Source organism: Dicentrarchus labrax, unplaced genomic scaffold (genome assembly GCF_905237075.1).
Source record: "Dicentrarchus labrax unplaced genomic scaffold, dlabrax2021, whole genome shotgun sequence".
NCBI classification, from domain to species: domain Eukaryota; kingdom Metazoa; phylum Chordata; class Actinopteri; family Moronidae; genus Dicentrarchus; species Dicentrarchus labrax.
The window spans coordinates 8,820,243-8,847,947 of record NW_026136723.1 but is presented as its reverse complement, the minus strand read 5'-3'; the positions used below and the strand labels follow the sequence as shown (position 1 = coordinate 8,847,947).

General features: G+C 38.6%; 2 protein-coding genes across 5 annotated transcripts in view; both read right to left on the bottom strand.

Moving 5' to 3' along the window:
* Positions 1–130: 130 nt before the first annotated feature.
* parp10 (poly(ADP-ribose) polymerase family member 10) lies at positions 131–11,364 on the bottom strand. 2 transcript variants are annotated; one of them, XM_051389902.1, is made up of 11 exons: positions 11,272–11,364; positions 8,675–8,850; positions 8,002–8,238; positions 7,685–7,915; positions 6,560–7,587; positions 6,213–6,425; positions 4,220–4,343; positions 3,153–4,148; positions 2,409–2,542; positions 2,160–2,334; positions 131–2,077 (listed from the first exon to the last, which is right to left on the bottom strand). In XM_051389902.1, exons 2-11 carry the CDS (start codon positions 8,847–8,849, stop codon positions 1,779–1,781), a joined length of 3,612 nt encoding a protein of 1,203 aa, XP_051245862.1. In that variant the 5' UTR covers position 8,850; positions 11,272–11,364; the 3' UTR covers positions 131–1,778. The 2 variants fall into 2 exon arrangements, with proteins under 2 accessions (XP_051245862.1, XP_051245864.1); XM_051389904.1 differs by having other exon boundaries at positions 3,153–4,076.
* Positions 11,365–13,522: 2,158 nt separating this feature from the next.
* Positions 13,523–27,705, bottom strand: part of LOC127357614 (CMP-N-acetylneuraminate-beta-galactosamide-alpha-2,3-sialyltransferase 1-like) — a 59,741-nt gene continuing 45,558 nt past the window's right edge. For all 3 annotated transcript variants that reach the window (XM_051389923.1, XM_051389922.1, XM_051389924.1), the window contains 4 exons: positions 21,133–21,312; positions 18,418–18,463; positions 17,502–17,621; positions 13,523–17,346 (listed from right to left, as the gene is read on the bottom strand). In XM_051389923.1, coding sequence (XP_051245883.1) covers positions 17,173–17,346; positions 17,502–17,621; positions 18,418–18,463; positions 21,133–21,312 — 520 coding nt within the window. In that variant the 3' untranslated portion in view covers positions 13,523–17,172. The remainder of the gene's footprint in view (positions 17,347–17,501; positions 17,622–18,417; positions 18,464–21,132; positions 21,313–27,705) is intronic.

The following is a 27,705-nucleotide window of genomic DNA, read 5'->3' as shown; positions in this document are numbered from 1 at the left end:
GGGTAGTTTAGTTTCAGGTTATCTGCTGCACACTAACAGGACAAAATATACAGAAATGACTTTTGAATGAAATTATTCACTTCACTGTTCGGTTACAATCCCTTTAGGAATTAGTTGCAGTTCTAATAACTTGAGTGTGATGCAGTTTAATGGTCCACAGCTACATTTTAGGCAACCTTGATAACAATGCAACATAAACTTTGTTTTAATAGAAAATACATAGCTGGAGATGAAAAAAAAAAAAAGTATTGCAAATTGTAATTAAATTAAATCACATTAGCGAAACAACAGGCCAAATACAGCTTTACATTTACAGTAAAATTATACTTTGAAAACGCAGTATAGAGAGAACAAACAGATTGGGAGTTGACATTTTAGAAAGAGTATAACAGACCCCCAATAAATATAAAGAAGCTCAGCTAAGGCAAATGCCAAAAAATAAAAAAAAGTTCTGAGAAAAACACCTAATAGTTTCTGATTTTAAGAGGCTTTATTGTTCCTAAAAAATAATTATTTCATCCGAGACTGTAAATTCTTACTGTTTTCTAAAACAAAACAAAAAACATTTACAGTTTTTGCTATAAAATGAAAAATAAAAATTACAAAAACAATCTTTGGTAAACACATTCTGGGGCACAGATATGAAAAAACGCAAAAGATTTGTGATCAAAGCACCTAATTGTTGAAAAAGGACTCCCAAATCAATCATAATGTACACAGATTCTGCAGGCAAGGGCAACTGGAAGAGGACACTCAAGATCTAGAACGTTTTGCATACAGCACACAAAGATTAACTCACAGGTTATTTTGTTTTATTAAAATAATAATACACATTCCCTTAGAGTGCACAATAGATGTAATAGATGCACAGTGCTTAACATTTATAATAGGTCATTGATATTTTAAACTTACTGCATTAAGGATCATTCTGTGTATTTTCAACCTTCTTTTTGTGTACATGGTGATCACTTTTTCAATAACAATTTCTTCATGATAGAGCAGTGGACCTGGAACTGCTGCTTTCTAACATACCAGGTAGTTACTACATTTAGGAGCTTTTTTATCTGTTCTATTATGTAAGAAAAACCTCCAGAACCTGGACAGTACGGCGCTACTTCAGGGAAACTCAAATACCTGAACCCAAAAGCAAAGACATTATATATATATATATATATATATATATATATATATATATATATATATATATATATATATATATAAAATAATGTATAGCTTATCATTTCAGTCAGCAGTTTTAATTTGTAATTATTTAGCCTCACAATAATACAATTACCTGTATTAAAGAAAAACAAGAATTATGTGCAGCAGATTATTTATGGTTGATTTTATAAATACAACATGTGCTGGAGGCTTGTCAGTTTAAGCAAGGAAAATGTGAGTGTGCATCAAATTGACTATTACAAGTGAGATATCATGCAATAAACTGAGTGAGTTCCACCTATTTAAAGACGCAGCACAATGAGCCTTATTGTGCTTGAAAGGGCATGTTTAAAGTTACATCATCTTTTGGGCTCAGCTGTTTGAGTTTCTCTTGATTTGACTAAACTGGAGAAAGAGGAGCAACTGATCAAACAGTCTACAGCAAAGTATCTGATGAAAGTACGATCATGAAAGTAAAAATACCAACTGTACACTATAACACATTAGCCCTTTATAAATCAAATGCACTTTTTTTAAATCATGGCAGAAACATTCAAACAAATGCAGTCCTTTTTTCCAAATCTTATGGGAATTATCTGATGAGTAATCCGTTTCCCTCAGCGGTGGATTCTCTGGCATGTAATTAGATATTCAGGAAAAGCCTGCGTGTCGTTGAAGGTGACAAACATTGACGGCTTGGTGATGTCGTCGGTCACGCTGTCGTATCTGAGGGGAATGTCACCGGTCTCCTTCAGCGGGGCAGTCTTCATCGAATGGCAGCCTTTAGTGTAGTCTCCAGTTAGAACCTTTGACACAAAAATAAACTTGTGTCCGTCTGCGTTTGGGGGTGAATATTGATCCTGGACTGACAGCGCAGAGTTGACAGCAAAATACACCCCCTGACCATACACGGTGGCTGCGTGGAGAAACCAACATGTCAGAAATTGATAGCCAAGAAAAGACAGACGGACAAAAGAACAGTGGTACCAAAAACATACCGTTCTTTCCACAGAAGCTTCTGTTGAACCCATGGACGCAGATCTCTTTCACGCTCTTCTCACTTGTGCCATGGTAGAGAGTGCGTTCAATTTGCGGATACGTGGCACGCTGCAGCACACTGGCCTTCTTCAGCTTGTACTGATTGTACAGCAGTCGGTTCATGAGCTTCTCCACCTGGGGAAAAAAATCGGTGTTATTACAGACAATCATTTGTTGCAAAATACGTAGATCTTTTTTTATTTTTTTACCTGTATGATTCTGATTTTGCTGTGGTACTCCTGTATAGTCTCATAGAAGTTCTTCACCACATTCTGAAATTCGTCAGACTCTTCGTCGACTTTGGTTGCTTCAGGCAGGTTCGACAGAAGAGAGTATTCCTCTTCTGTTAACAAAGGATTCAGTGTTTATCATTTGCGTTTTTAGATTGGATTCTCTTATTTCTATAATTTATATCATTTATCAACATAAACGACACAAAGCCCCAAATCTGACAGAAAATGCAGTAATAGATGATCATCTGGGTCAATACATTAATAAATGTAGAACAAAATATCATCATCATCAATCATCTAGCAAGCTAACACTAACAACTGGGTTCAGAGAGCTACTGCGGATGATAGCAGGAGTTTGATTTGGCTGTAGCTCTTTCCATGGCTCCCTGACGCGACTTGATATCTTTCAGGCGTCTGTGGGGCATTGGCAAGCTCTGGAATTGTCTCTGAACAATTCATACATAGCAGCCGAGTGCTGATTTGCAAGGACTGAGCGACTGTTGGCCAGTGGAAAATCAGGGCTTTATTGCTGTAGTGTGAACTCTTAGTTGTAAAGAAAACGCTAAAATGACACAATTTTACACTTATTTATTAACGTTAGCATGCCGGCTAAAACGGTGCATTGAGTTATATTTTTGACCTATCTGATGATATTTTACTACATCTCGTCTGTTTGGGCCCAATTAGTTTCATTGTGCAGAAAACACAAGTTCCCTTTACCTGGTACATCCTCATTCAGTTCCCCTAAATCGACCAACTTCCTGGAGATTTTCACAGATTTCCCAGAAGCTATGTTGTACTCTTGCATCTTCTCAAAGTTTATGGTGTGGGGCTGATTGTCTAGCAAGATATCAATCTTCTTCATCTTCATCCTCCAAACGTTCTCGATGAATACTGTAGCATCGGGTGAATAAGGAGTCGTGTTTGAAGAGGCTGGGTCATGACGTACCCACTGGACCACTCTCAGGATTTCCTGGTCGGATACAGAATTGGAGATTTTATCCAGCAGCAGCTTCACATCCAACAGTGCTTCGGTCACAAAGTCCTTGAAGCCAGAAACAGTGATTATGGTGCCCTGAATTTGAATGTCAACGGCGTGCTTCCTCTTGATCATCTCCAGGCACTTCCTGTGGTACTCTGACATGTTCTTCACAGTCCTGTGCTCCAGTTTCTCCTCGACCTGTCTCTGGTTGACCTTCTTCCCAAAGGCTATGTCCACCCGAATCAGGTCACAACTGTAACCTGCAAACACAAACAGCTGTATGGTGTTGGCTGACTTGATGGCGTCTTGTAAGGAAATATTGTTGCCCTTCTTCAGCAGATTCACCTTGGGGCTCTTGTCAGTACTACTCGAGGGTGCTTCATGTTGAATCATTTTCTTGGACAGCTCCAAGGCTTTTTGCAGCTGCTCCTCCTCATCCTCCAGGGACCAATGGCTTGACTCCATAGAGTACTGGATGGCTAGAGACAGTTGGGCCTCTTCTTCAAGATTGCTTGAAAGGCCCAGAGCTTCATCATTCAGCGTAGTGTTCTCTTCAGCTGAGGGCTGGGAAGCATCAACAACTATCACATCAGGGTCCTGGTATGTCAGGCTGGTCGGTTCATCTGTGTACAGGTCCAAGTTATCCATGTCATCCAGTTGATCTGAAATGGACACACCCTCTTCTAGTCTTTCATCAATGGCTGAGACAATTCTCTTTGCCTCCTCTAAAAGGCCTACAAAGAGGTAAACAGATTGTTTGAGACTGCACAGAAATATGAGAAATGACTGAAGAGACATATATTACCTCCACCTGCAGCTCCATTCTGATCAGTCTGCATTGAATCTGATTTTAACTCCCGTCCAGAATCATCCAAAGACACTCTCTGGAAGTTGTGGGACATTATCGTCCATGCAGTTTCAAAAATGTCCTGAAATAATGAACACAATGTTTCTGTGAACATCTAATATTTCTGCTGCAGGAAACATTTTCATGTTAATTAGCAGATTCTACAGGCATTACAATAACCATAACTGTAAAACTATGCAGTAAAGACACTGTGCACAGGATTTTGTGGAAACTAGCTGTGAAGTTGTAGATTGCAACCGAGTGAATATCGCTCACTTTCCAAGCGTGTAGGAGAAACTATGGTGACCATGAACAACCTGAAACCTATCTACTTTGCATAATGAAGCCCATTAACTACTATTTAAGAATACTGCACAATTGCACACAATTGCTGAACATTTTCCATGAGGTTTATTTCTACCTTTCCATAACAATAATATCAAGTTGCTATATTCTGGCCTTAAAGAGATTAATATAACCAAAAAGTGTTGCTTGGACTCAAACTGACTTTGTTTGAGGTGCTCTCTAGATAAAGATACACATGGACACAAAATTCACAAGAAAACTCAGAGGCCTTTTCTTTAAACTGTTCATGGTCAAGTTAGACCTAAAAACAAACTCTTGACGCATTTTAGTATCAATCCTTCATCAGGGAGTCGAAACAGGTGCATGGAACAAAAGGCCCTTTCAGTGGTTTTCCACCAATAGAATCATTTGTGGACAATAATGAAATGTTTTTTGTTATTGTGATGATCTTTGGTGCACTTCAGCAAAGTGTTTTTGAAAGAGAGGCAGAATGACCTTGTTTTTTTAAATTGAAGTGCCTCTACATGGCTCAACAAACATGCTCTCAGCGATATTTCATTAAAACTGCTGGATGCCTTTTTATTCATTTTGTGCCTTCAGTTACGCTGTTATTCAAATGAGAGAGGAATTTTTAACAGGTGGCGCCCACGGAGTACAATAACTTATAATAAGCAAAGGAGCAGAATTGGGCTTTATATAACAATACAGTGACGTTAACAGAACAGTTTTGCTGTTTAAGAAATGCTAATTTGCTCTCTCAATATCACTCTTATATCTGTCTGTTCTATATGCAGCAAGCAGCCAATTAGCTTAGCTCAGCATAAAGACAGGAAACATGTTATACCTCCTTTGTTTAATTAGTTCAACACCAAAGTCTAAAAATGACAAACAACAGTTTTATGCAGAGTTATGTGCTGGAGCTATTTCTTGGCCAGGCGCAGTGACTCTCTAAGCAAGGTGAACACACATATTCCCTGCAATGTCAAACTATTCCCATTAAAGTGTTTGCCAACATTCTTCTCAAGCTCGAGACATTCCTAACACCAGCTTTGATCAAATTAACCTTTTCATTGTGTGGTAAAGCAGTTGCAAAAAGAAAGGGAAAATTCTCATAACATACAGGTATCAACTGACACCAGTGACTGGAGGGTTAGAAAGTGCATCCATCCATCTTACAAATGTGCATGCTTTGGAAAATGGCCAGCAGTAATGTAGTTAATGAGCATAAACAGGAAAAAACACATTATTAATCTGTGTCTGCTTCTTATATGAATTAATGCCCTCATCCTGCCCCATTAACCTGAAATTGGTTTCTCTATGGCCTTTGGAGCTTTAGTTAACATAAATGTTATTTTTTCATGTGTGTGTGCATTGGGCTTAGGTTGACAACAAAGCAGCAGTAAGAAAAAGTCCAGCGGAGCTAAAAACATCCAGCAGGCAAGACTTCTGCTTTGTATATGCTGGTAAACTGTGCCTCATGCTATACCATATAAGGCTTCAATGTAGATAGCTCATTAAGATGAATGGCAACCAGTATAATTGGGCAACTGAGATGAAGTGTGGAAGAATGAAGTTCCATATCATAGCTTGAAAAACACAGAAGAAAACAAAAGAAAAGTCTTGCATTGTTCCTTCATTACGTTACCTGGTTTGGAAGTGGTTCCCAGGGCACGTACTTTGGGCTGATGTACACCTGAAACTTTGTCTCCATCTCTTTCATGATGCTCTGGCACTCCTGATCATCAAAAAACCGGGCCACTCCTGGAGCGTTCACTGTGATGGTCCTGGTGCAGATGGAGGAGACGACACCTTGCAACAGCTCCTCAGCCATTTGACAAGCAACAGCAGGACCATGGATCTGTGAGGTAGGTTCAGAAAAGAGGAAACAATCTGATGAGTCAACGAATTTCAAAATTGATGAATAAAACAGATACTTCAATCCTCAATAACAGAGGACGTACAGTCTACGTGTGATACCGATGCACCACATACCTTTAACCCACAAACGTCCTCTGCTTCTAGTGGAAATATAGACACTTGGTGCATGTCCGCCAACAGCTGATGACAGTGGATCTGGATGTATTTCAGCATGCCTGGCTCCATCGATAAGACCGTCTCCCTTTCAATGGGTTTGGAGAGAAACTCCAGGATTGCAGTCTGCTTCTCAGTCTCCATCCCTTTCAGAGTCAGCACATCAATATTCCCTCCTTGTTCTGACACTTCTACAGAGGAGAAACCCAGAGCCTGCAGGAACTCAGACCATTCTCTGCAATAAAATATGCCCACATATTCCATGTCCACCGGTATGCTGAAGCGACACAGCTGGGATTTTAAAAAGCTACATGCCTGGTTAGCCGAGTTCTGGGACAGGGAAGTTACCACGACGTTACAGTCTGATACGGCGTACATAACAGGTGACCCCGTTTGATTCATGTCTTGCAGTAGTCGCGCTTTTACATCTTTTCTCGCAAGCAACTGGGCCTTTTCTGGCTCCAGGGCAAAATGACTCTCAACCATTTTGCCAAAATAGTCCAAAGTGGAGTGTTTTATCTGCTCAAACGTTTGTCTGTCAGTACCTGCAATGTGCACACCATTGTCTTTGATTTGGATGGTGACATTCGGGTGAGCCTTTGCAGTGTCTATTTGAAAGCTGCTGAGTTGAAGCAAAGCAAGTTTTACTGGGTCAGCGATCGCAATATGGCTCGATAGTGTATCTTCGTCCTCTGATTGAGCCTCCATGACTTCATCCTTTTCCGCCTCTTCTGCTGCTTCACTGGCAGCAACGGGCTCTGGGGCCGTCAGAGAGGAGGACTGGCTGTTTGTGCTGGCCACCATGGGAGGACTGGTCTGCATCTGCACATCACTCACATGCTCCGAGTTTCTCTCAGTCATATCTTGGCTTCCAGCTCCAGAGTACTGTGATGTTAAACTTTGTGTAGGTTGAAGAAAGTCAAAGTAAGGCTTCACTACAAGATCAGCACCTTCCAGTTTGTGCGGCTGATCCAGGACAGGGCCCACAGCTGATGAAGGAAACACAGACAGACATATTTTGTTTGACAAAGAAAACTACCACGAAACAAGCAGATAGTTTAAAAGGCTGTATGATACAGAACTTACAGTCGTATTTGACAAAGGAGACCTTGGCTGTACTCTCTGAAAGCATTGTGACCTCCTTCACCTCCTTATTCCCACCTCCCTTGTTCTCAAAGTACAACGTGAGCAGGTCTGGAGTGGTGCCAGGGTGCAGGTTCTCCACTAAGATGGAGTCAGTTTGCTCAATCTGTTCAAGAGTTACCTTCGCCCCATCAAGTGTCCTCTTGGAGATTTTAGCACTAAGGTTTTGGAAATCTACAAAACAAAGAAAAAACATATAAAATCATTTGGAAATATTTCAAAAGTAGGTTTTTAAGAAAATATATGGACTGGATATCCACCTTTTGAGAGCGGCTGGCTGAGGTGAATGAGGATTGTATCTCTTCCCGGTGAGGGATAGAGAGTGTAGTCATTTACGTCCATCATGTTCTCCACATAGAGCTCTATCATCTCAATGCTGGTGTTGGGGTTGATGCCCTGCAGCAGAAGTCTACATCGGTCCTTAGAGGCGGGCTTTCTCACACTCAGCTCCACATTATGCACAATGTGGTGTCCTTTAGACAGAACCTGGGCTGCAGCTGTCAAAATGATCGGAGGAGAAATAAAAGGTAGAATTAGCATACTGTACTAGCATGCAGTTTCCATTCTTGAATTACAACCTCCTTAAAGCACAGTAATGCTTTGTTTCTACTTTAGTGTTTCTGGAGGAAGGAAGTAACAATGTTTAAAAGCTTTTAATCTGATGTCTGGGTCATTGTAGAGAGAACTTTTTTGAGTGTTCTATGTAATTGTAGGCCGCCATTTCTCCATCAACTGCTAAATTTAAGTTCTGAGTGATCTGAGGATAAGACAGCAGCCAAACTATTTCGAGAAAAACCTCCCCGTCTCCAAGGAAATTTGGATTAAGAACATGAAAGATTTTAAAAAAGGGGCAAATGTCAAAGGCTAACAAAAAATCACAAATATATATTACAATACTTGTCGCAGACAAATATACTCTATGTTGCCACTTGCCTTCTGCCTCTTCAAACACCAGCACGGCACCATCACCCTTCTTCTCCACAGAGACGAGTGGACCTCCCCCAGAGCGGCGCTTATTCTCAAAGTACAGATAGAGCAACTCCTCATCCACTCCTGCGGGCAACGCCAACACCTCCACAGTCCTCTCCTCTGGGTGTTCAACCGGCATCCTGAAAAATACAAAAACATAGAGGTTACACTGTACCAGTTAAAGTGGTTCAAATTATTTATGTACAGCTTCCTTTATATGAAAGATGTAGCCCGAGTAGCCCAGAAGACAACACAGTGTTTCCTCTATGTTGATTTTAAACTAACAGCTCCACCACAAACGTCCCCGCGGTGGGTCCGTTTTAATTGGACAACATCTGGAAACATTAAAACGGTAAATATATTTGTTTGTGTCGCAGCAAAGTGTCAGTTCTGTTTCATACGTAAAACGTGACGGGGGGGGTTCAGATGGGCCTGCCCCCACCGCTAAACAAAATCCTAGAAAAAGCACTGCAACACCTGATGGGTAAGGCTGGGTAATGAGTCCGTATTATAATTTAATGCCTCTTAAAAAGTCTTTTTTTAAAGCAGAAACTTTCAAACATTTGCTTGTTTCAGCTTTTCAAATGCAATGATGGGTTTATTTTTTCTGTGTTAGATCACTGTAAATTAAACATCTTTGGGTTTTGAAACATTGATCACACAAGATCAGACAAAGCGAGCAGATTAAATATGTCAACTTGAGCTTTGGGAAATTGTGGTGGCGTAGTATTCATCATCATAATCCTGGATGAACCGGTATAGAGTTTTAATTTACCATATGACATGAATTTTTTATATACTGTCATACTGCTATAGTCAGTTTAAAGTGGTTGCACAGCTTTTTTTTTTTTTAAATTTTGTTTTGAAAAGGAAGCAAGGTTAAAGTTGGTGGCATATCTTTTTTGGGTTTATTTTGTTCTGGCTTTACAACTAAACTTAAAATAAAGATTTTTTACATTTCTTCAACTGTTTCCTGCATTTTGATTTCCTCATATATTATCATCAGTGATATCAGTATCATTTTGTGGGGCCAAGAAAAACCTACAGTAATCAAAGCCTTCAGTATATACATGATGACATTAGAAGGTTTTATAGTCTATGTACCCCTGATGGTAGAATAAGCCACTATAAATGTTTATAGACCAAACAATTACTAATGGTGGAGTCCTACATATAACACTATATGTCAAAATGAGCATATCAAGATATAATTGTTCATATTTTCTAGTATTATATTATTAATAATATTATGTTTTCATAAATTACACATAAATCATACCACGGCTGTCACAGTTGTCACAGCATGACATATTTAATCTTTAAGACCATATATATATTTGGGAAATCATTTTACTGTAAAACATGGAAACTTTCATATGAATCAGTGACCATGAACTTTACCCTTTACCATGTGTTTATTGGTATTTTGGTAAATATCTGAACAGATTGACAAGATAATGTTGTGATAAAATAATCTAAGCCACCCACAGCAGTAACACATCTGTTGCAGCTCAGTCCTGTTCTGTACTGTATTTTAAAAGTTATATAGTATTGAATTGATTCATTCAGGGCCGGCTCTAGGCACAGGCGACATAGGCGGTCGCAGAGAGCGCAATCTGCTGGAGGGGCGCCACCAGTCACCCTCGAGGTAGAGAAAAAAAACAAACAAAAAAAACAATAATACTTTTCGATGCCCATTGGCGCCCTCCCTTCGTGTTCTGTCTTGAAAATAATAATTTACTTGAAATTTAGTTGAAACATGCTCAAAAGAGTGACTTGAAAGTTCATTGTTGTTTCAAATAAAACTGTTGTGAGTGTTCAGATGGTTCAGAAGTTGTCATTCAATTGTATGATGGTGTTCCTTTATTGAGGGGGGGGGGGGGGGGGGGGGGGCGCCAGGTAATCTCGCCTAGGGCAACAAATGGGCTAGAGCCGGCCCTGGATTCATTATACTGCTAACATGAGCTATTCATGGCTAGTTTAACAGAAAGTAGCAATTGGAAACACACTGAATGATTGTGTGTTGATTTCATTCCATTTAATGTTACTCTGCAACATTTTACAATAATAGTCACAATTCTGCTCAAGTAAACATAATAACTGAGCAATCAAAACAACATCGTTTTAGTTTGAAGCTGACTGAAGGCTTTCTTCACGTTTACGTGGACAGAGTTTGTAAATTAGCCTGTTATCATGATAGTGATTATGGCCTACACACTGAAGCTACCTGACAGGAAACTCGGCCTTTATAACAGCTACAGTGTTTTAGGAGGAAATGCAACAGTAGTGCATTTACTACAAGAAACATTTTCTTAAAATGTTCACAAATACAGTCGCTGGAGCACTATTTGTTGCTCTTTTTTTACTGCGTAGTAAACCTGAACTTCATGTACGTGTCTACTCTGACATTTTTCCAACTAGAAAGTGAAAGCAGTAGCTAACTTACAGTTGCCATTTTTAGACACTGTCGCTATAGTTTATCTCTATAGCATTTCTTCTGGCGACAGAATGAGAAAATACGTTTTTACGAAGGAAAACCACGTTTTTGGAGCGTTACTTACCTGTGCTACAGGGAGAACATTTGCTCCTAAAATCGTTCCGTCCAAACGGGTTGAACCAGAGACCGAACACTTCCTTGTTGTGCTGCCTGTTGAACAGCGGGTGGCGTCATCAGCTGCACGTTTTTACCAAGGTATCATGGGTAGTGTAGTCTTATATTACATTACATTACATTACATTATATGATATTATATGATATGATATGATATGATATGATATTATATTATATTATATTACATTATATGATATTATATTATATTAGCCTACATTACATTACATTACATTATATTATGGATTTTCTGCCACTGTTTTACAGTGGTGGAAAGAAACAACCTGTATTTACTTATTTACCGGCATTGTACTACTCAATATACTGTACATCAAAGATAAATATTGTACTTGTTTACACTTTTTATTACATCATATTTTGTTGATAATGCTTCAGTAAATACAATTCTTAATTCAGGACTTTACTTGTAATGGATTCCTTTTACATTTTAAGATCTAAATACTTATTCTGCTGCTGCTGTTGGAAAGTGCTGCATTTTCAGGAAAACCTAAAACCTACTAGCTTATAGTATTTCATGACTTTAAATACCCTTGAAGCACGTTTCTTCACCATATGATTATGTGGCTTGAGAAGCTCTAGAAGCAGTGTGCTGTATAAAGGTTCAAGGATGAGAAAATGAGGCTCTTTAGAATTTACATGCATCTTATGATCCACATCATTGTATGTTACATTGTACTGTGTTAAATCATGGTTTTATAGTGAGAGTACAATGGTAGCAGTACATGAATAAGCTTAAACGGTATATCAGTATGCAGTACTGAGCTTTAAGTCATTTGAATGTTTAATGTTTGAGCTATACATAAAAGTCTAATACGCTTCCATGCAATATATGCTGTGAGCATATACATGCTTGATCAGTTTGTCCATACTGAATGTTAACTTCAGTACAGTTTGAATTATATATAGCGAGTGAGTTCTGAGACTAACTGAGACTCTACATGTATAGGCAGTAATAACTTCAAATGACATTATACTGTATGTCTGAAATTGGATTGAATGGGGTACCAGCAAGTCCAGATCTATTTTATAACCCATGAACTATAAATGTTTTCATTATAGGCAGCATATGTATGATTAATTGGTGTGTCATAGTGAGTATTTTAAAATAAATTGATAGATACAGTCAGAGTGAACTGAACTTGAGAAAGAAAGAAGTATCTCATCTCATCATGACTCAAAAACAATAAATGTCCTCATTATGTGCTCAGAAGCAGTTGATCAGTGTGTGCATTACTTAACATTCTGAATTTTGATTGGGGTGTGCCCTGATACCTTAGCTAAGATAAAAATAAAGTAGTAGCTAAGCAGACCCCATACAGTTGAATGCATTCTATGTCCTATTCCCTTTCCATCTCATTATTCTGAGCTTATACATATATAATCAGAAGGCCAAAGTGAGCACCTTGAAATTTTAATGTACCATGTACAATGCATAAAGGCTGAGCTATAAATACAAGTGAGTGAATGGGTCTCCAAAGCCTTTATTGCATTCCCTATTTTATAATATATCCTACAGTCTTTTAGGACTTTTACTGTTTGAATGAAGTTTGTGCTGTTTGCAATGGACAGCCATTAAAACTATAGATTAAAAAAAGTATAAAGTTTAATAATGAGAAGTTGCTGATTCAACAGCTACACTAATTATACTAATTTGTGAAAATGATCAAGTTTCTCCCAGAGCAGACGCAAAACAGCTGTACTGTGAAGTCAAGCTGTGAAAAGCTCATAATGAAGCTAACAACATAAATGTGTGGCAGCACTCATGTAGTACTTCAGGGATAATAACTTTAGCTTTTGTGTTTATGTCATTTAAGCATACAATAAATAAAAAAGTCCTGTTGGAGGGCAGTTTACCATTCATTATTTCAATCAGATTACATTATGTGTTCATTCTGATGGTATCACATCATGGGTTTATCCATAGATTATTTCAGCAAAACGGTGATGTGAAAACAGATAATCAACAGTGTATTAAACAGAAATAATAAATGATAACCTCAGGAACCTGCTGGCATTCACACACTTTTATTATACGCAAAAAAAGCTCCGGGTATGTTTTTTTAAATTGTTTTTTACTGTGGGATTCCACAAAATAAAAGATATTCATTATGCATATCTCCCACACAAGTCTGTATCAATGACCTGAAACTTCTTCAGACTAGAAAAACATACGAATACAATCATTTGACTTTTCTGAAGGTGCTGCTTTAATGGGTTTTATGTGGAATGAATTCAACAATAAAGACCTCAACTGGATGGAAGAGTAGATCAAATACATGTGAATGACAGACGTTGTATTAATGTTTGAAAATTAAACAATGAGTTCAGTTTTAAAAGTGTCACTTAACACAGAGTCACCACATAAGTCATATAATGGACAAATCAAGTGCTGTTAATGCTGGTACATGTTCTTGTCCACTAGGTGACAGTGTCCCCTGCAGAACAAATGTACACTGCTGTCGTCTTCACGGTGGCTGATATATCTGACTTGCACAAATATTGTGGCTTCTCTTCTTATCAGCCTGCTCTCGCATGCAGAGGAAAAAACGATCATGAAGACACTGACCGGGCAAATGTCCCATTATGTTTCAAGGCACATGGAGCAAATCATAGCCTGTTAGATAAGCACCACCAAGCTCAATTCCTGATGATACGGAGATAAGAGCTTCTGTGTTTCTTGAAGTCATAAAGCATTCAGTATTCACATGTCTACAAGTTCAGCAAGTGAAGCTAATAATTTCAAGCCTGGACAAAACAATGTTTCATCAAACCTGCACAGCCAAAGATGTTGACATATACCCTACATGTATATACCCAACATTTTCTTCTGTGGCTTGTACAAAAAATCTTACTGTATCATGCCTATGATTCTTTAAAACTGACACTGTATAAACAACAATAACATAAACTGGTAAAGGTTTTTTAATTTAGAAATAATGAGAATAATCACAGTACAGCACTACAATTTGATGGTGAAATTAAGTCTTAGAACTCCCATTAAAGGCACTTAACACCTACTTTTAATGAAAAATATATGTCACAATGTACATCAAAAAAGCACAAAACATTATTTTAATGATAAGGCACCCCTGTATAGGCTGTATCATATGTCAGGTTCCCATGATGAATGTCTATAAAGAACCTGCTGTTTTCAAGCACTTAAAACCTTTCTATTCATTTTTTTGAGAACAATGAGTAATGAAAATCTCATCAATGGCTTTACTATAGCACAACTCTCGATCCAGGTCTCCAGTAGAGCCCTTTAGGGCCATCGAACATTCCAGAAATCAACCCCAAAACCACGTTTTTCATCACAGCCTGCTCACATGTGGTTAAAAGGATGTGAATAAAAATGATGCGTAATTCTAATCCTAAATTTCTTTCAGTTTTGATCCTACCTTTGAGGGAGTTTAAATTCCCAAAATTTCAAACAAGAATAGGAGTCTAAGAATAAGAAGAATAAGAGTATAGCGGCTCTGTGAGGCTGTACTGAGGCTGACACAGCACTTCTTTGAGCTTAATGCTAATGATAGCATGCTAACATGCTCACAATTACAATGCCAACATGCTGATGTGAAAGCTATAATGCATAGATATAGAAACGTAGATACTGCGTTATCGATTTGACGTGTGTCTGCATGGTTGCCATATTGGGAAGGGCAACAGTCAAGAGTCCCTGTTCCTGTAGACAAATTTCACATTTTTGCATATGCATCTGTAATTTTAGAAATTATTCAGAAATTATACAGAAAAGCGTTTATTTTGCATTTTTGCACATTTGACAATATTAAAAAAATCTTTCAAATAAAATGGGTTTGAACAGTTCTTGTCAACACCACAAGCTTCTAAAGAGGGATCCAACAAAGAATCAGTAGGTTTAAGTTTACTAGAAAATAAAGATGATCTTACAAGGCACACATTCAGTCAAAGGTTGTCCTTATTAGACTGGTTAAAACCTAAAATACCATGAAATAAATCTGTCTAGTTTTTAAAAGTCTGCTCAAACACTGATTTAGCAATGGTGGTAGATAATCGACCAAAATACAAAAACAAGCAACTAGGCGGCTTTGTAACAGTATGATAGATATAGAAATCTACACTACTGGAGAAACTGACTGAAAAAAAATCTAATCCAATCTAATTCATACTTGATGTTGCCTGCATGTCCCAGTGGAGGTCGTGGCTGTTCAGAAGGTTCATGTTTTGGCATAAAGCAGATTAGATCTGCCCCCAGTCACTGAATTCATTCCAACAAGTAACCATTATCATGTTCACTTTCTAATCCTGACCCCTAACCCCTAGTAAACCACATTTCATTCAAATTGGTTAATTAATTAATTAATTAAGCAAGTTACAGTTTTGTAGTGAAGTCTGTATCTCTCAGTATTGTTAGATCTTGACCTCCCCAATAAGCGACCAATGAGATATCTACGTTGCTGTATCTATGATACAATGTTTGCCATGTTCACCATGTAAGTAACAACAGAGGCTGATGGGAATCTCATTAGTTTGCCTGGTATTTGGATATAACTCAAAAAAATTGCATTTTTGGCCTGATGATGGAGTTAGATGAAAAGGGTTAGTTACCATTCATCCTGAGGGGGACATGAATGTGTATCAAAATTCACTGCAATCCATTCAATAGTTGTTGAGATAATGTCACTGAAAACCACAAATGTCAACTTGCTAGAGGAAAAGTCGCAGGGTTTGGGAAATTATTTGGGTTCATCCTCTGGGGATTATAAATATCTCCTGGAGCGACTGGCCCACCAACATTGCCATCCCCAGAGCAACGCTCTCGATGTACGCAATGATGAAGATGATTTGGATTTTAGTATTAGTATTTAGTATTTTTTACTCCATATGTCAAAACTTGACGACAACAAAAAAATATATATACCAAAGATTATTTCCCTATCAAAATGTAATTTCTGGCAATTTGGAGAGGACTTTGAAACACAATTTTGACCATCTATTTGAGAAATTAAAGGCTGAGCATTTGTAAACCCCTGGCTATGGCCCTGTGGGAAATCTAAGTGACACTATAGTTAAGTATATTCTTTGGGCCTGATTTTGGATTTGATTTTAAGTGTCTCTTGGCTTTCCAGCTGCAATCAGACATCCAAGATACAAGTAGCTCGGTAGTGCAGGTACTTTATGAGAATTTGGTCTGTGTGATGGAAAAAAGTTTTGATTCTCTCTCATACCTGTCTTTATTAGAATACAAAACGCCTTCACTGGCATATGGTGATAATTCATACTTGAGTGATATTTACAGTATAGTCAGTTGTGCGTTTTGTTGTCAAGCTCATTAAAATGCTTTAAAGGTTTGGAGTCGAACTGCTTCCAATACACACATTTTAGATCAGCAGACAATGAGACGCTCTTCCTGCATGAATTACAATGATGAACTGATGCACAAAATCCCCCTTGCTATGTCTATACATCAGAAACTGTGGCACTTTGACTACTGCTGTCAACAGGGCTTATTTTGTGCCAATGACCATTAATACAAAGCTTCTGTTAGCCACAATGCTAACCATATATAGAAAAGAGAACATACAGAGTATATACGTAGTACTAAAGCTTTTATGTATAGCAAGTATGCATGCTTGTTGACAAGACATCTTCTCTTGTCTTGTTTACTCCCAGATGCATCTGAGTTTAGATTACGGATGCTGAAACCAGTGGCAGTGTTGCTTTTGTCTTGAGACAAAAACTCTATTGGTTTGTCAGTAGTGTAGAGTAGGAGAATGTCTTTCAGCATAAGACGAAGAAAAAAACAGACAAAGGTTCACTTGGTGATCATCCCATTGCACATATGGGCTTGGTATCATCTGCCTTTAAACATTCGGATTTTGTGTTTGTCTGCCAGCAGCAGGGTGACATTATATTCGTAATCGCCATCATGGACTCCCGTGTGTCGGAAAGCTCCGGCCAAATGGTTGTCCTCCCAGTAGTGGTGCCAGTTTCCGTACTGGTCTGCACCGAATCCAAACACGCTGACCTGGAGCAGACGAGGAACAAAAGCACACTAAAACTTCATCCACACAAGCTTCGTCCGCTTATCCATCTGTGGATTGTATTCCACTTCCCGGAGCAAATTTCAGTAACACTTGTTTGTCAAGTCATGCATGTACTTAACAAAGTGTTTCAACTTACCTCATCACATATGTGGATAGCAAGCAATAAGCTGAGGAAGCCAGTGGAAGGATATCGTCCATGACCCTCGAGCCAAGACTCATAGACATATTTGAAAAAGGTGGGACTGTAAATCAACACCTGCAAAATAGTAATAGAATATAAGTTCTACTCCTTTGTAATTTACTAAGACGGGAAAAAATTATTGATTTCTATATACTGAATTGCTTACATAATTTCACATAAATAACTCTGTAATGAAAAAGAAATATCAGGAAGAAAGAATATGTACTTAGGCCTGGGGCTGTTGTTAATGGTTTGGGCTTGGCCCCTTAGTTCAAATTAAGCGAAATCTTAATGCCACAGCAGCACAGAGTTTGTTCTTCTGGCTTATGGCATTAAAAACAGGATGTCACCCCGTTCACTGGCAGATACTGAAGGCGTACCACTCTTGTTTTTGATATGCCAATGCTTAGAGGAATGTCACTTTGATTAAGTGTTATGTTGATTCTGTTTGACCAACATATGGCACATTAAAACAATATGTCCCTGACCGATACTCCTTCCCACCACCATATGATGATTGTTACTGGCATAGTCCGTTGCTGTGGTAACGGTATGCCTAATGCACGGTATCACTCTTCTACTGACCACTTCTTAAATTAAATGAAAAGACACTTTGGCATTATGGTCAAGCTGTGTCCAAGAATATGCTCGCTACTTGTACTGTTGCTATATAGCAACAGTGAGCTGCACTAGGTGAAAAGTGGCACCTGTCAGTGGAAGACAAGTGGCATGCCAACAGCAGCGACATACCAGGCTTACCTCAGTAAAAAATCATCATACACTGGTCTGGTATGTGTCAGTGACATGACTGGTATTTGGCGCATCATCACTTGATGTCGACCACTTGACAAAGTGAAGAGGGACAACTCACCTTGTCTTTGTTTGCCTTAATCCTGGACGTAACAGGTATATATGTGCTGTAACACAAGGAAATACCAGGAGCTTAAAATCTTGTCTTGCCTGTCACGCTGTTTTTGCGGAACACAATTCTGCTTATTTATTTCAATCACTGCTATCCCATCCTCAATATGATTTTAATCTCATTTAACCGAGAACATGTCTAAAAATAAATGCCCAGTGTCTTTCTTTATTGCAGCTGTATGAAGAAAGCATCTTAAATATTATTGGCAGATTTAGAAGTCATTACATTAACACATGCTGCTCACTGTCAAATTTTTTGCATTTGTGTCGTGCAGAATTGTTTGTCATCCCAGGTTGGGGAAGAAACTGCAATGTTGAAAGAAAAAAATGGGTTTGCATAAAGGTGTGTGCAGCTTCCGTGAAAGGTCCATATTCAGTTTGCATATGAAAATGTTCATATGCAAACCATTTTCACGCAAAATCAGGTTGAAGTGCAACAAAGTGCAAATTTACAGTCAATGTCAATTCCACACCATGCCTGTGCAGACTTCATTGAAAATGTAAAGGGATGGCATTTATAGACGGAAATGAAAACTAATGGCTCTACGGTAAGATACAATCCAGACAAATGTTTCCAATTAAAAAAAGGTTTATCAATGCTGTTGCCTCTGCAGCAATGAGTCTCATTAAAATTCAAAGATTATACAGACTGGTCTAATTCCGTTTAGAAATGTGTACTGTACAACCAGTTCCTCTACATTCTGTGGTGAGTGAATATGAAAATGGCCTGTTATGCGTCTGGTGCATCATTTTATATGCTACATTATAAACCCTGTTATTAGTCCAAGTGTTCGAATGTGGACCAGAAACAAGTCACTTGTCCCTTCACACAGTTCAGTCTTTTCATTGAGCCCAATTTCATTTAACAAGACTAGAAAATGTAACAAAATAATTCACAACACTCATTTAAGATCTAATGGCTGTTGGGCTAATGCCGACATTACTGCCAGCAAAGTGAAATTTAACGGTGCAGAAAGATTGCTTTGGCAGAGTTGGAAGACAACTGCACATTTATAGGAAACATTTGTTTGGATTTACTCGTCCTTCCACCATCTAACATGTTGGCGTGTTTGAGTTATTGGCAGTGGCGTTAATTGGCAGTAGCTCCATTTTTTTCTCCTGGATGTCCAGTAATCAAGCTAATGATTACGGGTCATTGAGAATGAAGCAGCTGAAGGTGAAATTTACTGGAAGATTAAAACTGAGTGATTATCCTTGTTATGGCAATATGACAAATAGGAATGCTGAGCGAGTGTGATTGTTGTGACAATCTGGTATTTGGAGAGTGTAAATTAATCTGGGAGTGCGACATCGTGAGGCATCGTTATGCATTAATGCTGTTTATATTTCCAGGACAATTAAAATATTATTATATTAAAATAATTATGGAAGGGCGCCCGGTTAGCTCAGTCGGTAGAGCTGGCGACCCATGTATGAGTTGCTGCAGGGGCCCAGGTTTGAATCTGACCTGAGGCCCTCTGCTGCGTGTCATCCCCTCTCTCTGCCCCCCTTTCCTGTCTGTCTTAGGCTGTCAATAAAGGCTAAAAATTTAAAATTTAAAAATAAATAATTATGGAAATTAGGAAAAAACATTAAAGAGTCTCTTGTGTTAGAATGCCAACAGATATTCAGTGGAAGAGTGATGTGTATTTACTTCTGCTGTGAGTCATATATCTAAATTACATAAAGAAAATTGTATAAGCACATTGATGTCTCTACTTCCAACCCAGATTTACTATTTTTTGATTACTTTGTGGCATTGCAACAAGCTGTACCAAGCAACATACTACCTTATCAACTCAAAAAGCAAAAAAAGCCTTGTTTCTGGGAAATTAGTCTTACTTTTTGTTGTTTTAAGAAAATATATCTCATTTTGTCTTAATAAGATAATACAGCTAATATTGAGCCAGATTTAACCAGTAAGCCAGCAAGTAAGTCACTTATTTTTATTATGCTTTTTAAAGAGATTGTGTCTTATTGTAAGATTTCTTTTGCTAATTTTTGCTAATTTTTAATCCAGATTAAGGTTAAATTTTTTTAAATCCAGCTCAATAAAGTGACCAAAATACAAATCCCATTTTGTGCAAGTCTGTCTTAAATAACCAAGTTTTCATTGCTTGTAATAAGCACAACTTGTTTAAATGTTTGGAATTTTTTTTCTAGTTTTAGTAACTTTCAGTAACTAGATTTTTATACTAGCCCATTGGCAGATACAAAAAAAAGTATTATATTAAAGGATATTTTTGCAGTGTATTTTTACACATCCCGTAGACACAGAGCAACATTAACATTTATTTGAAGTCTTGTTTCTAGCCACCTCAGTCCAATATAAATGTTCCTTTTGGGTCTGTTATTCAGGTAACTCCTGAATCTGGCACCTTAGTTGCTAGTGTACAATGGATTTATCAGAAGTTTTGTTATTTTCTGAAAATAGCTGTGTGCTCTGGCTGGAAATTAAATTAAAGAGAGCAAAATAAGGTACAGTTACGAGCAAACGAGAAACCCAAAACAATGAGCTGAAAGACACTAAAAAGATCGGTAAAACTGATGGGAGCAACCGGGTCACGTGATTCTTTGTGGGTTTGTTGCTAGAAGCAACACAATCCACACTGCACACAGTCACTTGATTCAGTCTTAATATTAACATATAGATTGGTGCACCTACTGTTTAATGGTACCCGATGTCAGGGCACTAAGGATCCACTGTAGGTCCAAAGTCTTGAAAGGGATCAGCACCAGACTGGTGGTGTTGTCCAGGTCTATGGCACTTTCTGGGTACATAACATGATGTGTTGTTCTGGCACCCACATCCTTCTCAAAACCAGTGGTGGGAGCCTGGTTCATTCTGCGGGGACAATGAAGCAGAGTTTTTTGTTTCTGGGCTGTTTTTCCAACATCCTCATTTCCCTTTTTTCTACTTGCTTTCCAGGACAGCTCAAATCGAGGTCTATTTCACCCACGTGTTACAAAGATGGAAAACATTTAGCTTTTGTTGCTTTAATACCCATAATCTACAAACAGGTTAGTTTCAGCCAAGGCACAGAGACATGAAAAACCATCCATGATCACTATTTTAAGAAAAAAACATGTAAAAATAAAGACAGGGACAAACAGAAAGCACAATTTGTCCCTCTTCAATGTGTTCTGGGCATCCAAACGCCAATTCAGAACAATCCGGTGTCCATTTAGAGCTCAACAATTACCGCTTGGCAAGCTAGGCGAGGCGTCCCTATTATTATGTCCAACAATACTCACTCAAGCTGTAGCAGTAATTGGCAGGAACATCGTTTGACAGTGGCAGTTGGTTTCGGTCAGCGGAAGGAGGTGACATGGAGAAGAACAATCATGAAGCTGACCCCGTGTGCGACTAGCATTACCTGTTTTGGCGCTCCGGTCTGAGCAATATCATCTTCCTCATTACTGACTCTGAGATGACAGCTATATAACAACTTGACATTTTCAGCCTGAGCCTGTCAGGACTCAAAACGACCCCTGGCAAGAGGCATTTTGTGTCTGGGCTATCTTGCAGTTGATGAGATTTTTTTGCTATTTCATGTTGCAACTTTACATATATGATGTAGCTTATTGGGTAAACAAAAAAATACTATGACCTTTTGCATTTGGAAATAACTTTTACCTTAACAATGAATTAGTCACCAAGGCACAGACACACCGAAGTGATTCATGTTTTCATGCCTTTTGTGCTCTGTGCTAAAACTCTTAGGCCATAAGATAGACCACTTAGTTACATTAATAATAACAATATGACGGGTATTGTTGTATTTCATCAATTAAATTAAGTCAAATCAATTTTATTTATACGCATAGCCTGTTTGCACTTTGTCTTAAATGGGTTCTACAATTTTCTAAACACAACACCCTCTATCCTTAGACTGGATTTGGATAAGGAATGACTCCACATTTCACCCATTTTTCTACCGTAGCCCAGAACGGACAAAGCAAACACTGGTTCTAGATAGGGCCTTTCATGGGGTCCGTGAGTTTCGTGGCCACTGTAGTTTTTCATTCACTCTTCACAGCTTGTTCTCATTCTCAGGTCGTCAAACACGGATGTGAACAGTGTTCAGTTAGTTGCAATATGCAACCTCACCGAAAGATGCCACTATATCCTACACACTGGTCCTTCAAAGCGGCAAAGGAAATAACTTGTAAACACAACACTGACATTGTATCAACTTTTAAGTTGGTAGCTAGCACCTAATGTGGCTTTTATGATGTTAACAGTTGCTCTTTAATCCATCCAGCAGATATGAAGCAGCATTAACATTCACTTGGAATTTTGTTTCTGGCCATCTGGTGAATGTAAGTCCAATATTCTGTTTCCTTTTAGCTGTTTTTGATCTGCACCACCTCCCAAGAGACACGTTTTTAGCTCTTTGGTGCGGAAATGCTCCGCTGTGCCACCCGCTAGATGCTAACTTTGTTAAATCACTGCAAAGTGCTGTGCACTGCATCTTGAAACAAAGTTGATGAGAGGGCAGTAAGGTTGCAGTCCATAAAACTAAAACACTGAGCTGAAAGTTGCTAAAATTCTCTGTGACTTCATCATCATCATCACCAGTCAACATGCATTCAGTCATTTGACGCAATGTTGATGTAAACATAATGAATATAGCAGTTTTAAAGCTGTAAAATGCTTGTGTGAAGTGAAAAACCAAGTGAAAAACATCTAATCCAGTAGCCTACCTAAGTTAAAAGATTGATGTGTGAACTAAATCAAGAACCTAATTAAAAACATATTAAATCAGCGTATAAAAACAACAGGGACATAGAGACGTGATGCACAGCTGCCTTCAATGCAACAGTTAACTTAAGCAATGCTACAGCTGTGAAGGCCACTCAGTCCCAGAGGAGAGAAGTGTTATGTCACCCGTAATAAAGCTGCTGCACCAGATGTGCTCATCATCAACACAGCACTGATTATTGTGATATTGCATCATCAGTTGTAGCATTCTGGGAAAAGGAGCTGTATTTTACAGAATAACAACGTCATTTTATGTGAACTCATCTACAAAACTCACAGCACAGAGTGTTCGGTCCATTTTACATCAGAGATGGAAAGAAGGAGGACGAAGAGCAATTGGTTTACTCTCCATTAACAAGTAATGTGTACCGCTTCCTCCAAACCAAACCAGCTTTGTGGCACTGACTGAGCTAAAACTGCAATGTATGGAAGAAGAGAAGTATTGGCACGAGGTTTTATGATGCAATATCTCTGTAGAAAATAACAGTATTTGACAGAACTATGTTGGTGGATTTCTCCTTTAATGGTAACTACAGCTTCTGGGAATTTAGGAATTGCTCAGCAAATGGATCCCTACCGTCCAGAGCAGATGAGAAAGTATGGCAGTGAGGGCAGAGGAACACCATGCCACATATTAAATAGTATAATGTGAAGAATCCATCACAGCACATTCAGAGATATTCTGCTGTGATGCCACATTTCTATGTGTTAGTACTTGCAGGTAGTTGCAGCTGAGGCTTTGATAGAACTTCTCAACTCACGCACAGCAGGAAAACAACAATAAACTCTACCTTTTTTTCCTTCTTTTGTCTTTTGCTATTTTCCAAAGATTACCAAACTATATCCCATTTCATGCCGTACACAACAGCGAAAAATGAGGCGAGGCACTTTGCTACTGCAGAACAGCACAAAATTATCTTTAATTTTGTACAACAGAACAGGCATCTCTTTGAACATTCCTTTTTTTACCCATTTTTTGTGTTGCTCAAAAGCAGCAGTGGGGAGGCATTGCCATCCCAGTTTGGTGTCAAATGTCAAATTGAACACATTCATTTAGATACATTTAAAAATAACATGAACACATTTAATTTCATGATCTGTTATGTACATATTTTAGACAAAGTTAAATGAAAAAATATATGTATTTGGAAAAATGTCTTAAAATTTGGAAAAAAACAATTGACTGAGATGTTTCTATTCAATGCTTTACTAATTTGCTACAATAATGTAATGCTTTTGAGTTAAAATAACACATAATAATTAAACATTTTTGATATATATGACTGTTTGCAATTAAACCAGCGTATATATCTGGTCCCCCACCCCCAATGAATCCACGCCTGCTTCAGACCTGTAGAAGACTGTATGGATCTTGCCATTACTCACTGTGGGGGTCAATGCTACAATAGTGCAAGTCTGTAAGGGGCACTCAAGAAGTAAACTTAAGTTGTTAAGTGGATTCAGTGGGCGACCCGTTCACATAATCTTGTGGGGGCGTGTGGTGTCAACTGCTCTAAGGAGGCGAATATTTCAGATTGGTCTAATCAATATTCAACTTCTGCTCCAACTCCCCCCCTGGCACTGGAAATTTGTACCAGATGGACTTGAAACAAACTGAAGCAGATGTATTGAGCCTTTGAAAAGCCCATCTCACCAACAAGATGGTTTGCACAGGAAAACAAGGCTTTTTACCTGGAATACACAAACAGTCAGGAAACACAGGGCACAGCAATGCGAGATGAAGAATGTTTTTTGAGATATTTAGATGGAATCATTAGGCTCAATATTTCTGTGCACATCACATCGCTCATGCAAAGATTGTTTTTGTGTGGCTCTCTGTTAATAGATTTAGAGAACCATTGAGGGTCTGTAATACCCTGCCAGACAAAGCATGAAACCAGGACAGATGACTCATTCTCAGCGGAGCAGTGAAATTCAGAGTGGAGGTCTTTTTACTGATGACAGATATCTTGACCAGTGATTTATAGCTGTACTATATGGTGGCTGCAAGTATAAAGCACCACTACTTTGAGCATCAATCAACTTCACTCAACTTAAGTGATTCTTAAAAGCTCAAATATAGTAATATATATAATTCTGGTTGAAATGTGCAAAGGTCTACAGCACTGATTTGATTTGATATTTCTCAGAGTTGAAGCTTTTCACTGCAGACGGCAGCACAGTTCCGTCTGTACATATTTTAAGCAATGGACTGCACCGAGAACATCAATGACTTGACAAAGAAGACTATGCATGAATGAAACATCACTGAGGCAGGTATTTTAATTGTTTAACAGGCTGGTGTGGGCCTGTAGCACACCTGCCTGTGATGGATTATGGGCTGCCGTTGAGATGTAAATGCAATGCTTGATCTATTATACCGACAGGCCTCAGTGCTTGTTTATTTACAGACAGAATAAAACAGAGCTCGAATTATGAGGGAGCCCCTTACAGACCTGATCTCTTTCAGTCTGAAATAACTTATTAATTATTAATCATCTAACAGCATTGATAAGGCTGCAGTAAATGTTTAAGAAACAACTTAAATTAAAAGAAAACTCCAACGTGCTGTCATTTGTGGTTTTATATTTGAAGGCACACCTTCTAACTACCACCACTGCTTCCATGTTAACTGAAAATAGAGGGGGCGTGATGGATACATCACTCTCTACCGATTGGTTAGGGCCAAACGAAACAAAATAAATCAGAATTGAGCACTCAAGCTCGCAGTGTGAATGTAGCCAAAATGTCAAGCTGAATAATTGCGGTCAAACTAAATGGCAATGCAGTCTGATTATCAGGCTATTGATGAATGGGTACAGGTTTAAAGATTGTGTCTGTGCTGGCTAACTAATTGATGAAAGCTATGTTACTAGTGTTTCCGTCTTCATATTTACAGTCTAATCTTTTGTTAGTTCTGACATTAAAACAGGACTGAGATCAGAAAGGATTTCTTTCAGATGTTTTGTTTGCTGCCGAGCCAGGGCTGAAATCTCAGACCTGTGCACTTTTCTCTCCGGGAATGTCCTTTTTTTCTTCCTCTTGAAAAGTGCAAAAAGTGAGACTGTGATCCTGAGAAATGATTAATGGCATCTTTAATGTCAAGGCTGTTTGCCTGCCAGCGGGCTGTTGGACATTATTTGTCTAATTATAATTCATTTGTCCTCAAAATGCTCAAAGCCATGAACCACACTATTCCATAACATGGCCCCCATCAAGATGCTGCCAGATCAGCAGCATGACATAGCCAACTAACACTTTAAAGGTCAGCAGTATTTCAGTACTGTCCCATTTCTACACAAGCTCACTAGTTTGTTATATATATAAGTTAATAGTCATGATGAGAAAACACTGTGTACATTTTTATCAGGTAGTGAAGTGAAGCAGGGGGGCCAGAATGAGGCAACAGCTCCAGATGAGATGAAGGCACAGGCTCTCAGGTGGGGTTTTAAAGCTTGAGGCTTTGTAATTAACAGGGCTGATACTTAAAGGTGCAGTCAGCAATTCTAATCCAATACACTTCACACACAAATTCAAGGATGTCTCCTCACGGTCCGCTAGCTGTCTGTTCTCTGAAAAAGAATCTGGTATTCGTTGCCTTAAATAGTTCAAGTTTATTAGCTCAAACTATTTAAGCATGAAATATTTGTGATAGGAGGATTCATTTATGTTAACTTACTTCTTTTAATAAGATTCCAGGCATTAAGAAAACTATATAGAAACAGCCAATCTTCTCGCTGATGGTCTTGTTTGTTTATGTCGGTCATACGGACGCATCAGTATTTAACTGAGACTGTTTTATAACCAGTTAAAAATGTAAAATACTTTTTAGTATGTTTAACTTGTACTCAGTGTGGTACTCAAGGCTGTTTTGTTAACGGTGTGGTACTCTGCCTGTTGGCTATATAGACGGCTTGCAGTTGTTCTGCAACTACAGCTGACATTATCACCAGCGCGGACTGATGAAATACCAGCAGCCTCGGAGAAAGAGTTGACTCACAGACTGTACGCCTTGTTGGCAAATTGCAGCATGTAGCAATCAATTCTTGATCCAGTGAAGAATTGGAAGAGTGAACCCTATGCAGTTTCATCAAAAGTTGAATATTTTTACCTCTTTGTCCAGTGACTGCCAAATAAGAGAGCCAACAACAATGAATGTCCTTTACTGACTGACTGATTGATTCCTCATAATTACAACCCTCACCATGCTTTGCCTCACACAGCTCGTTAAAGGAGCGCTCATCCTGAACAATGTGGGAAGACGTAACGAGAGCTCAGACTCGTTAAGAGCACACTAACGAGCGCTCCCTCACATTGTATATCACATTTGTTCAGCATTCACCTAACAAGTAAGTAGGTGGGGACGCACACGGTGTTTTGGGTGCTCATCATTTCCAAACAAGTGGTTTGGTACCCAGTTGGACTCGCTTGTAGCTATGTAGCTGCATCTTCAGTAAAAAGAGGAAGAGGGAT